Here is a 12,503-nt window from a genome sequence, read left to right on the forward strand (position 1 = left end):
ATAAATAGGTAATTACAATATTGCCACAGGGATATGAAAGACAGTTTGGGGAATATAATTAATAATGTTGTAAATATTTTGTAGGCTGTCAGATGGACACATGTCTTGTTAGGGAGACCACTTCATGGACGGTGTAGATGCTTGACTGCTGCACTGTACACCTGAACCTGATGTTGAATAACATTGTATGTCAACTATAATTTAATATATATATATATAGTCACGGGATGTGGCGTATACTATGGGGAATGGAGTCAATGGAATTGTAATAGATATGTATGATATTGGCAGGGGGGGGCAGGGGGTTGCGGGAGGGGGTTATCACTTTGTGAGGGGTGAAAACTATAACTATTGCATTGTTTTGTACACCTGAAACAAAAAATAAAAAAATAAGTGTATATTCCTACACACTATAGTGCTCTAACAGATATTAAAATATAATGTAACATTAAAAAAAAATTATCAAATCTGAAAAACAAAAAAAATATTTAAGAAAGAAAAAAAGAAGGAAGAATAGATGCTTGTGGACCCATTGAAAAATAGACAAAGGTCTAAGTTCCATGTCTTCTGAGTCCCAGAAAGATGAGCGTCATGCAGAAAAAAAAAAATTGAAGAAATATGGCTTAACATTTCCAAAATTTTGTAAAACATATCAATTTATAGATTGAAGCAGTTTAGAGAATCCCCAAAGGGATAAAATAAAAGAAATCCATATCCAGATACATCATTGTCAAACTGGTGAAAACTAAACAAAAGGAATAAATTTTGAAAGCAGCCAGAGAAAAACAACCCATTATATTGTAGTTGAACATTTTTAACGTTTAAGTAAAAGAACTAAAAATACAGAATTCTATATTCAAAGAAAATATAATTCAGAAATGAAGGTGAAAAAGAGGTGTTCCGAAATGAAGTTGAAAAACAAAGAAACTTGTTTGCCAGAAGACCTCCTCTAAAATAAATGGTAAAGAACGTTTTGTCATTCTAGGAAATGATATCAGATGCAAATATGGTACATCAGGAATATAAGAAGAGCAACAGAAATGGCTATGCTTCTCCACTCAAGGACTTTAATATGATGACTGATGGCAAAAATTATAGCATTGTCTGATGTTTCACAAGTATAACACACATGAAATAACAAAACATAAAAGCGGACAAGGTAAAGAAACTAAATGAAAGAATTTCGACTCCATTTGAAGCGGGAAAACATTAATTCTACACATATTGTGAAAAGTTAAATATGAGATGTGATCACAAAATACGGTGAATAAAGCTGCTGCGTGCCATCCAACAGAAAGGCAGGGATCTTCAAAGCGGAAAGCAGTGCATCGAACCTTATTAACGATGTGTGACAAGTTTCAATTTATTCGGTGCAATTAGTCAGGTGTGAGCATGATTGAGAGAAATGTGTTTTAAAGTGTCCCGTAAATCATGGATCATGAACAATACATTAACATGAAATGGGCAAACGGTTTCATCCTCCATCATGACAATGCTTCATGTCACACATGGCTTCTGGCAAGGCAATTTCTGTCAAAAAACATTACAGTGTGCCCTCATCCAACTTATTTACCAGATCTGGCACCGTGCAACTTCTGGCTCTTCCCCAAAGTCAAAATAACCATGAAAGGTAAATGTTTCGAATCGATTTAGGACATTGAGGCAGCCATGACAGTGCAACTAAAGACACGAAAGAGGACTTTCAGAACTGCTTCAGAAAGTGGCAAGAACGATGGGATAAGTATGTTTGAAGTGAGGGGAGTTAATGGCAATGTGCCTTTTGCTGTAATAAATTATTTTTAATTTAAACATTCACCATATTTTCTGATCATACCTCGTATATGTATTTACGGAGCAACCACTAAAAATGACTATACAAAGAGAGAATAAATAACTCATCAGAAAAACTAATATAGAAGGCTAAAACATGTTCAAATAATCCAAAAGAAGTCAGAAAGTAGAAACAAAGAAATAAAAAGCAGAGGAAACAAGCACGATGTGCTCTTTACATGAAAACTATTTTAAATATAATGCTATACATTGGTACAAAATAAAAAGGGTGGAAAAAGATATTCCATGGAAACAATACTCAAAAAAAAAGCCTGAGTATCTATATTCATGTTAGACAAAGTAAAGGAGACTTCGGAGCAGGGAAAATTACCAAAAGTAAAGAAGAAAGTTACATAATGAAGAAAGGGACAATTAGCCAAGAGGACATAAAAATTCTAAAGTTGTATGTACCTAACAAAAGAGCTTCAAGATACATGAAGCAAAAACTGATAGACTAGAAATATGGAAGAAATGGAAATATCCATAATAATTGAAAGCATCAATACTTCTCTCTCAGTAATTGATAAGTAGAAAGTCAACAACGAAATAAAAGAACTAAATAAAATCAACCAACTGGATGTCACTATCATTTAGATCAGTGAAGTTTATCCTAAGAATGCAAGGCTGACATAATTCAAAAATCAACATGATCTAACTATTAACTGATGAAAGAAAAGCCACATGATCCTATCAATGCAGAAAAAGCACTTGACAAAATTCAATATCTATTCATGGTAAAAAGCTCTCATTAAACTAGGAATAGAAGAAAAATCCCCTGATCTGAAAAATGGCAACTAGAGAAAACCTATAGCTAATGTACTTAATGGTGAGAGACTGAATGCTCCGCCATTAAGGTAAGGAACAAGGCCAGAATGTCTGCTCTCACATCTGTTCAAATTGCACTAGACGTTCTAGCTATACGAAAACAAAAATAAATAAAGGGCAACTAGATTAGAAAGGAAAAAGTAAAATTATCATTATTTTCACACATGATTATGTGAAAAATCCAACAAAGTCTATAAAAAGCCACTAATGAGTCTAATAAATGATTTCAGCGAAGTTTCAGTAACTCACATACAAAAATCAATTACATTTATATACAGCATCAATGAATATTCTGAGAAAGTAATTAATAAAACAATTACATTCATGGGCCGGCCAAGTGGCACGATGGTTAAGTTGGCTTAGGACGTTGGCTCTGAGCAGCAGGGCACCGGTTCAGATCCCACATGGGCCAGTGACGCTGCACCCTCTACAGCTGGGACGGTGCACAACAGCTCAACCTGGAGCTGAGCTGCCCTGAGTTGCCGGCATCGGTGTGGGCTGCAGACCCTGCTGCAGTGGGCTGCCATGAGCTACCATTAGTGGCCGACAGACGGCATGAACTGCCATAAGCCACAGTGAGTGGCCATCCAATGGCCAGCGAGCAACTGCCTCACCCAGGAAGAGCGCAATGATGGTGCCAACATGGGCCAGTAAAGCAATGCCCTCTACAATTAGACTGAAGAACAAAAGGACAGCAACTTGTCTGTTCCCCTCCCCCAATTCCCCAATAAAATCTTTAAACAAAAAACAAAAAGAAAACAATTACATTCACAATAGCATCAAAAATAAAATACTTAGGAATAAATTTAACTTAAAATAAATAAATAAATAAAGACTTATACACTGAAAACTGCAAAACACTGTTGAGAGGAATTATACCTAAATAAACAGACATTTAATATTCAGGGACTGGAAGACAAAATATTGTCAAAATGGCATTTCTTACAAAATTGACCTATAAATTTAATGTACCCCTATCAGAATCCAAGTAAACAAGTGTCTAGTAATTGACAAGCTGATCCAAATATTTATATGGAAATAATAAAGGACCTAAAATAATTAAACAATTTTGAAAAAGAACAGAGTTAATGGAGTCACACTACCCAGTTTTAAACATAATGTCACAGTAATCAGGACAGTATGGTACTGGCACAAGGACAGTAATCAGTGAAACAGAATTTAGAGTCCAGAAATATATTCTTACATTTATGGTTTCCAACAAAGGTGTCTAGACAATTCAACAGGGAAAGACAGTGATTTTAACAACCAGTACTGATAATTAGATAGCCACATGCAAAAAAACAAAACAAGAAACTTAGATCTTTATCTCACACCATACATAAAAATTAACTCACAAAATATCATATATCTTATTTTCAGCCTTTGGTTGGAAAAAGTCCTTAGTATGATGCCAAAAGCATGATCCACACAGGGGGAAAAAAATAATACATTAAACTTCATTAAAACTAAAAACTTTTGGGCCGGCCAAGTGGCGCGATGGTTAAGAACTCACTTGGGATGCCAGAGGGCCCCGGTTCGGATCCCACATATGAGGGCCAGTGACACTGCCCTCTACAGCTAAGATGCTGAACAACAGCTCAACCTGGAGCTGGGCTGCCATGAGTCGCCGGCGACGGCGTGGGCTGCAGTCCCTGTGGCAGTGGATTGCCATGGGCTACCGTGTGTGGCCAGCAGCCAGCGTGAGCGGCCAGCAGCCGCAGTGAGCGGCCGTGCAGAAGCCGGCGACTGATCTGCCTCGCCAGAGAAGAGCGCAATGATGGTGCCAACTTGGGCCAGTGAAGCAACATCCTCCACAACTAGATTGAAGAACAAAAACGACAGCAACTTGTCTGTTCCCCTTTCCCCAATTCCCCAGCACTGTTCCCATCCCCCCAATTCCCCAATAAAAATCTTTAAAAAAAAAAAAAACTAAAAACTTTTGTGCTTCAAAAGTGAAAATGAAAAGAGAAGCCACAAACAAGGAGAAATATTTGCAAATCATGTATCTGATAAAGGACTTTTATCCAGAATAAAGAACTCATAACTCAATAATAAAACGAACAACCTAGTTTAAAAATGGGCAAAAGAGTCAAATAGATATGACACCAAAGCAGACAAACTGATGTCAAACACATGAAAAGATGCTGAACTACTTCATTTAAAAATGGGCAACAGATTCAAATAGATATTTCACCAAAGCAGATACACTGATGTCAAATAAGCACATGAAAAGGTGCTCTCAACCTCATTAGGTTTTAGGGGAATACGAGTTAAAGACTTCTATACACTTATTAGAATGGATAAAATTAAACCACTGACCATATCAAGTGCTGAGAAGGATGTAAAACAACTTGAACTCTCAGACTGCTGATAGTAAATGGTACAACCACTTTGGAAAATGTTTGGCAATTTCTTAAAAATAAAATAAAATATCTGCCACCAGCCATTCCATTCCTAGGTATTCACCCCAGAGAACATAAAGGCTGTACACAAATGTTCATAGCAGCTTTATTTGTAATAGCCAAAAACTAAAAATGACCCAAATGTCCATCAAACGGCAAATGGATAAACAAATAGTGGCATATCCATACAATGAAATACTAAGCAATTAAAAGAAATGAACTACTGATACACACTACCGCTGGATAAACCTAAAACATGTTATATGGAGTGAAAAAAGACAGACAATGAAAACTACATATTGTATGATTCTATTTATATGAAATGTAGAAAGGCAAATGTATAGAGACAGAAAGCAGACTGGTAGTTACTTAGAGGGCAAGAGTATGGACTAACTGCAAAAAAGCACTAGGGCCCCTTTTAGGAAAACGTAAATGCTCTAAAATTGGACTGTTGTGATGGTTTCAGAACTCTATAAATTGACTAAAATTATCAAACTGTAAACTTAACAATGGGAGAATTTTATGGTATGTAAATTACACCTTAGTAAAGTTTTAAATTAAAAAGAAAAAAGAGGCACCATAAAGAGACTAAAAAGACAAGCCCAAAATAGGGAAATAATAAAATGGAGACTAGCAATCTACCAGACGCAGAGTTCCAAACACTGGTTATAAGGATGTTCAATGATCCAGGGAGAACTTCAACAAAGAGATATGAAACATAAAAATGGAAATAGAAAACACAAAGAAAGAACCAATCAGAAATAAAGAATCTAATAACTGAAATGAAGAACATGTATTTTGCCATGTATAAATAATGCATACCAACATTTCTGCACCAAACTTTCAGGGAAAAAAATCTTTTGATTTAATTTTTTAATTCAAATTTTTATTTGTTTACATTTAGGTACTTGTTTTTTATATTATAAATGAATCTTAGCATTTATTTTTTAACATATTATGATACACGAAATTTTATGTAACAAATAATTACAACACATAAGAATACAAGGTACAAGAAATTTTACGTACCATAACAAATTTACAATATTTACATATCATAGAAGGCCAAGAGCTCTTCATAGTTACAAGTTTGTCATAAGTTCAACAAGATTATCATATCCCAGGGTATTATTTTGCATATGGATATCATTATTGATTTCTAGGGTTACTCATAAGCATAAATAAAAGAACTAAAAACTTTTATATAGATACAGAATTAGTACTACCCATGTATAATGTGCATCCTTATTTTTCCCCTCACAAATTTGAGCAAAAAGTGCACATTATACACAGCAAAATATGGGACATTACAGGCGATCAACAGTAGATTAGATGAAGCAGAAGATCGAATCAGTGATTAAGAAGATAGTAGAAAACGCCCAATCAGAAGAGCAAAAAAAAAATAAGAATCCAGAAAAATGAGGACAGTTTACAGGGTCTCGGGGACAACATAAAGCATACCAACATTTACATCATAGGGATACCAGAAGAAGAAGAGAGGCAGCAAGGGATTGAAAACCTATTTGAAGAAATAATGACAGAAAACTTCCCTAACCTGGTGAAGGACACTGACATACAAGCCCAGGAAGCGCAGAGTCCCAAACAAGATGAACCCAAACAGGTCCATAGCAAGACACATCAAAATTAAAATGCCAAAGGTTAAAGACAAAGAGAGAATCTTAAAAGCAGCAAGAGAAAAGCAGTTACCTACAAGGGAGCACCCATAAGACTGTCAGCTAATCAGAAACTTAGCAGGCCAGAAGGGATGGCAGGAAATATCCAAAGTGATTAAAAACAAGGACGTACAACCAAGACTACTTCTATCCAGCAAAGCTACTGTTTATAATCACAAGAGCTTCCCAGACAAGGAAAAGCTAAAAGAGTTCATCACCACCAGTATTACAAGCAATGTTACAGGGACTTCAAGACGACAAGAAAAAAAAAAAAAGATAAAAATATGAATAAATGTCAATAACTACATATGTATCAACAATTACTTTACATGTAAATGGATTAAATGCTCCAATCAAAAAAGATAAGGTGGCTGAATGGATAAGAAAACAAGATGCTTACATATGCTCCCTCCTAGAGACTCAATTCAGAATGCAAGACACACACAGACTGAAAGTAAAGGGATAGAAAAAGATAGTTCATGAAAATAGAAATCAAACAAAAATCTGGGACAGCAATACTTATATCAGACAAAACAGACTTTAAAACAAAGGCTATAACAAGAGACAAAGGAGAATCCAATAACCCCCTGCTAGGTATTTATCCAAAGAAACCCAAAACACTACTTCGAAAGGACATGTGCATCCACATGTTCATTGCAGCATTATTTACAATAGTCAAAATATGGAGGCAACCTGTGTGCCCATCAATGGATGAATGGATAAAGAAGAGGTGGTACATATATACATGGCACATTATTCAGCCATAAAAAAGAATGAAATCTTGCCATCTACAACAACATGGATGGACCTAGGGGATCTTATACTGAGTGGCATAAGTCAGAAAGACAAATGTCATATGATTTCACTTATATGAGGAATCTAAAGAACAAATTAAACATAGATACAGAGAACATTTTGAGCATTGCCTGATGGGAGAGGGGTTGGAGGGTGGGTAGAAAAGGTGAAAGGATTAAAAAGTAAAATTTGGTAGTTACGAAACAGTCATGGAGATGTAAAGTGTAGTCTAAGGAATATAGTCAATAGTATTGTAATAAGTATGTATGTAAATCAGTGGCTGGTTTGGGTGGGATTACCTCATTGTGGAAATATCGGGTCGTAGGAAAAGCCATGAGGTATTTTTCTATGTTTTTCAATGCAAAAATGCGTCATGACTTTCCTGACGATCCAATAAAATAATACCTGTGAAGACTGGCCGAGAGGCCCAGTTGGTTAAGAGTGCGAGCTCTGAGCAATAGGGTTGCTGGTTCGATTCCCACATGGGCCAGTGGGCTGGGCCCGAGCTGAGCTGCCGCTGAGCTGCCAACAAGTGGCAGAATGGCTCAGCTGTTGAGAGCATGTGCTCCTAACAACAAGGTTGCTGGTTCACTCCCACATGGGATGGTGAGCTATGCCCACCTGCAACTATGATTGAACACGGCACCTTGAGCCGAGCAGCCACAAGCTGCTGACAGGTGGCCAGATGGCGACTAGACTTGGAGCTGAGCTAGCTGCATCCTCCACAACTAAGGTTGAAGGACAACAACCTGGCTGTTCCCCTCCCCCAATTCCCCAATAACATCTTTAAAGAAAAAATATAAATAAATAAATAAATAAATAAATAAATAAATAAATAAATAATAAATAAATAAATGTAAAAACAATATATAAATCTAGGATATTAGTAATCAGGATGATATTGAAGAACTCAAGCAGGTAGAAAAAAGCCTTAGCAAATACATCAAGGATTAGAGGGATTCCTAAACCAATGCTATTTGAAATAATGTGAGAACTACATTTTAGAATTTTCTACAACCCTGCCCTACCAGACCTTTAAGTCCTGGCAACAGAATCCAAAAAATGTCACCATAGCTAATATATAAGCAGTATAAAGTCAGTAATCCTAGTTAGGTTTGAGAGTTATAGGAGATATAAGTAGAAGAATGAATAAAACTGGAGAGGTTGAATAGGGGTAAATACAGTTTAAGTAGGCTGATGCCCAGATTTTTATAAATTAGTGACTCAAGACATATAAATATATATACCAGTCAGTAGTATATTCATTTAATACATCACCTATTACTTAGCAACTGATCAAAGAATACATTTTTAAAAGATGAAAAATACTTGTATGTTAATGAGTTGCTATATTTCTCAAAAAAAAAAAAAAAGTATTAGTTAATTTGGCTACCTTTGGTCCTGAAACTGGGTGGATAGTGTTTTTGGCAGATAAAGGATGAGGAAAAGTATTCTGGAAAGCAAATGCAGAGGGGACAGGATAACCAATTCCACAAGTTGGGTAAGTAAGTCTGCCATCAACCTAAAAATAAAAACATAAAAAAAGAATGAGAAATTAGTTCTAAGTAATATTTGCTGATGCAAGAGGCATTAGCATCTGTTATAACTAATAGTTAAAAGCACTATCTCAGAAGCGCGTTTTGTTTATGACGACACCACAAACCTCTGCTTTATTATATAGCACGAGGCTGGGATATCTTGGCTTTTCAGAGTGGCTGTGCAAGTTTAAACAAAATAAACCACGGAACCGGCCTTTGAACTGAGTTAAAACAAAGGCCTCTGAACCATCTTGGTTTGTTCTGGCCCCCAATTCCTGAAATGGAGGGTAGGAGGGGGTGGCCGTAGATCAATGGGCCAATCAGAGATAAAATAAAAGTTATTTTCTGTCAGACTGAGTAGAAACAGGATCATCAGTGTTTGGTTTTTTGGGTTTTTTTTAAGTTTCAGGTGTAGCATCAGTATTCTTAAACCAACTAATTGAGACAATTATTTGCTTTGCCAATAATTTTCAATATAGTAATATAACCATTAACCAATGTCATGAGAAGTTTATTTTAATAAGAGGCCAACTGAAACACAAATTTTAGGAAGCAACTGTATATATCAGGGGCTGTATAGAAAAACCTTTCACATAGCCATTTATCATCAGTCATTAAAGTAAAGCCTGTTAAGCTTTTTCAAGTTTGTAATTAAGTATCAAGCACTTCTCTCCAGACCTTTTCAGTTCAGCAGAAATCCTTTCCCATCTTTAAACACCAGGTACTCTGATATACTAGGGTAGATTAAAATTTCAATCAGGCATTTGAATTTTAAATCCTCCGCCAATGCACTCCAGCCAGTGATTATCAGAAACATATCTACAATGTGCAAGATGGGTTTATTATTGCTCCTTGCAACGAGGGAGAATGCACAAAATGAGGAACCACGGGGTGTCTCAGTAAGAGGGTGTCAAAAGGGACTTATTTATTGGCCTTAGTCATGTGCTTGATGATTTAAGGGGCAGTTTAAGAAAGTGGGGCTTTCTATGCATTGGATGCTATCAGGAAATGGGGATAACTATGACTGGGTATTTGAATAAGTCTTATCTAATAAAGAAGGCGAAATGCATTAAGGCCAAAGCTGTAACTGGTAAGTAATAAAGCAGCAGTCACTCATGTGACCAAGAATAGGAGGATGTTTGTCCATTTTTGTGGTTTGGCAACGTTTGTATTTTTGTCCGTGTTCAGACACGATTATGGAGTGGTCTTGTTTTTGTCTTGATCCATCAGTCACAGAGTGGCCTTGTCTGATATTGACTGCCATGAAACTGTTTATGTTAAACAGGAGAATCCTAAGGCCTAGTTGTGAGTGATAGTCCAGCTCCTAGCAAACCTAGGTCTACCTGATAGCACCAAGCCAGTCCCCAGACATAAGGGGCTGCTTTGCTTTTTCTTCCCTCTTATTTCTTGCTAGGAAAAGGCAAGAGACCTGGTCCTGGAAGCTAGAAAGCTTATACTTCATAGTCAGTTTTTCTAGAATCTAGAGTCAACCAAGTTGGTAACAGGGCTTTTCTCTTCCTTTTCTGAGACAATTCCGTTTAGGTTCCTTCCATCGTAGTTCCGGACTTGAGCCCAAACCTCGTTATCCCTTCTTGAGGCCTCCTAGATACTGTCTGTGTATGTGTGTGTTTTAAAGTGTTTCAGGACATTTGGCATTACTTTAGTTAATACTAAATGATTTCTATATCTATTAAAATCTTCCAAAGAACTCTGCCCTTGAAATACAGACTTTTTCTTAAGAGCAAGTACACCTATGTACCACATCCAAGTGCAACTTGAACTCTACTTCAGTGCTAATAATTGTAGGACTCCAGTCTTATTAGTACCAGCACCTTAAATCATGGAGACTTCCTAACAATCTGAGAATGTTTTTTGTTTTAGGAAATTCACTAATACCACTCACATCTTAATTTAACTCTTACCATGTTAGGGTTAGGAGAAATTCCACTTCTGATGGTGTTGCTACTAGAATGTATAGGTGGAGTAGCAGAAGGTCCCAACACGTCTTGCTTTCTCACTAGCTGATTCTCATTTAGTTCTTTATTTAACCAGGTGATTACTTATATAAAAGAACAAGAAACAAGGTAAAGAATTTTATTAGACTGTTTTTATTTTTCCAATAATTTTAAACATTTAAAAATCATACTGTTTTTAAAATTTTCAGTTTTTAAAACTACCTTATAACACAGAGAACAATGTAGTTTAACTTAAATTTTTGCCATTGAAAATTCTTATTTTATCAGCTGCCACATCGGACTCATTCTATTACTATCAGAAATATATTTCTGCAAGTCAAGGAATCTATAGGCTTTCATTTCTAGAATGGTATCTTACAGTTTATTTAAAGTTCATACTCTTATGTCTAACAACCAATACTAGAAACTCAAAAAATGTTAAAGGTGTAATTTTATATTTTAATTTCAAATAATTAATATTATTACAATTAGGTAAATATAGAAATTAAAAAATAGTGAAGAATTTAAAAAGCAAATTATATCTAATATTTTTAACGCTTTTAATTTTGGGACACTGACATGTGATATGGTTTTCTTTATAATGAAGAAAACTTTTACAGGGCAGATGATGTCTTTACTATAGCAAAGACATTAAGACAGTATATTTCAAGGAGAAGTTATTAGTATATAGAAAAATCCTGATTTTCCCAGACTTCTATGAATTCAAATAAAATATTCAGATTAGTATTAAAACTACAAATCTCATTTACATAAAACATAACATACTTACACTTTTCATTATTTTTTAGAAGCTGTTTGCTTTCTTCAAGTTTTTGAACTGTAGCTTCTAATTGTTCTTGTAATCTGCATACCTGAAATGTCAATCTTCATAAGTATAATAATAAAGGCTAAAATAAAAACTGAGGAAATGTATTACTATCAATTCATTGATTACTCTTAATTATTATGAAATAAGAATAAAGGAATTAGCTTACCTGTATAGTAAAACCTTTGTGTGTGTGTACATACACACACATATATACATATATGAACAGTCAAGGTATTTAAGTCATAATAACTAACTTTTCAAACAAAAATAGGTTATTAACTTCTGTGTGAATCTAGTCATGATCTTTAAAAAACAAAAAAGCTAAAGCCATTCTCTAATATAACAATGTAGAAATTTAAAAAATACATCTGAGGAAATTTGTTATACTTCGCAAATAAGCACCCACAGAAAAGTATAATATATTAACTACCTCTTGCTCTTTATTTCGGAGAGACTGTCCAACATCTTGTAATTCCTTTTGTTCCTTTTGTAATTTTTCTTCCTTCTCAGCCAAGAGTTTCTCTTGCTGAATGGTAACTGTATTCTTCAGTTTCAATTTACCCATTAAAGTTTTCAGATCCCCCTGTAACTTCTTGATAATTTCATTTGCCTGCAAAAGAGCTTCATATGTATATTTCTACATAATCCAATAAAAT

The 12,503-nt window shown here is 35.3% G+C and overlaps 1 protein-coding gene across 1 annotated transcript in view; it reads right to left on the minus strand.

The window, feature by feature from the left end:
* SASS6 (SAS-6 centriolar assembly protein) overlaps positions 1-12,503 on the minus strand; it is a 38,948-nt gene that overhangs the window by 7,702 nt on the left and 18,743 nt on the right. Inside the window, exons 11-14 of the mRNA XM_019629350.1 lie at positions 12,278-12,457; positions 11,809-11,890; positions 10,986-11,122; positions 8,919-9,047 (exon numbers count right to left, since the gene is read on the minus strand). Coding sequence (XP_019484895.1) covers positions 8,919-9,047; positions 10,986-11,122; positions 11,809-11,890; positions 12,278-12,457 — 528 coding nt within the window. The remainder of the gene's footprint in view (positions 1-8,918; positions 9,048-10,985; positions 11,123-11,808; positions 11,891-12,277; positions 12,458-12,503) is intronic.

Source organism: Hipposideros armiger, unplaced genomic scaffold, assembly GCF_001890085.2.
Source record: "Hipposideros armiger isolate ML-2016 unplaced genomic scaffold, ASM189008v1 scaffold_845, whole genome shotgun sequence".
NCBI classification, from domain to species: Eukaryota; Metazoa; Chordata; class Mammalia; order Chiroptera; family Hipposideridae; genus Hipposideros; species Hipposideros armiger.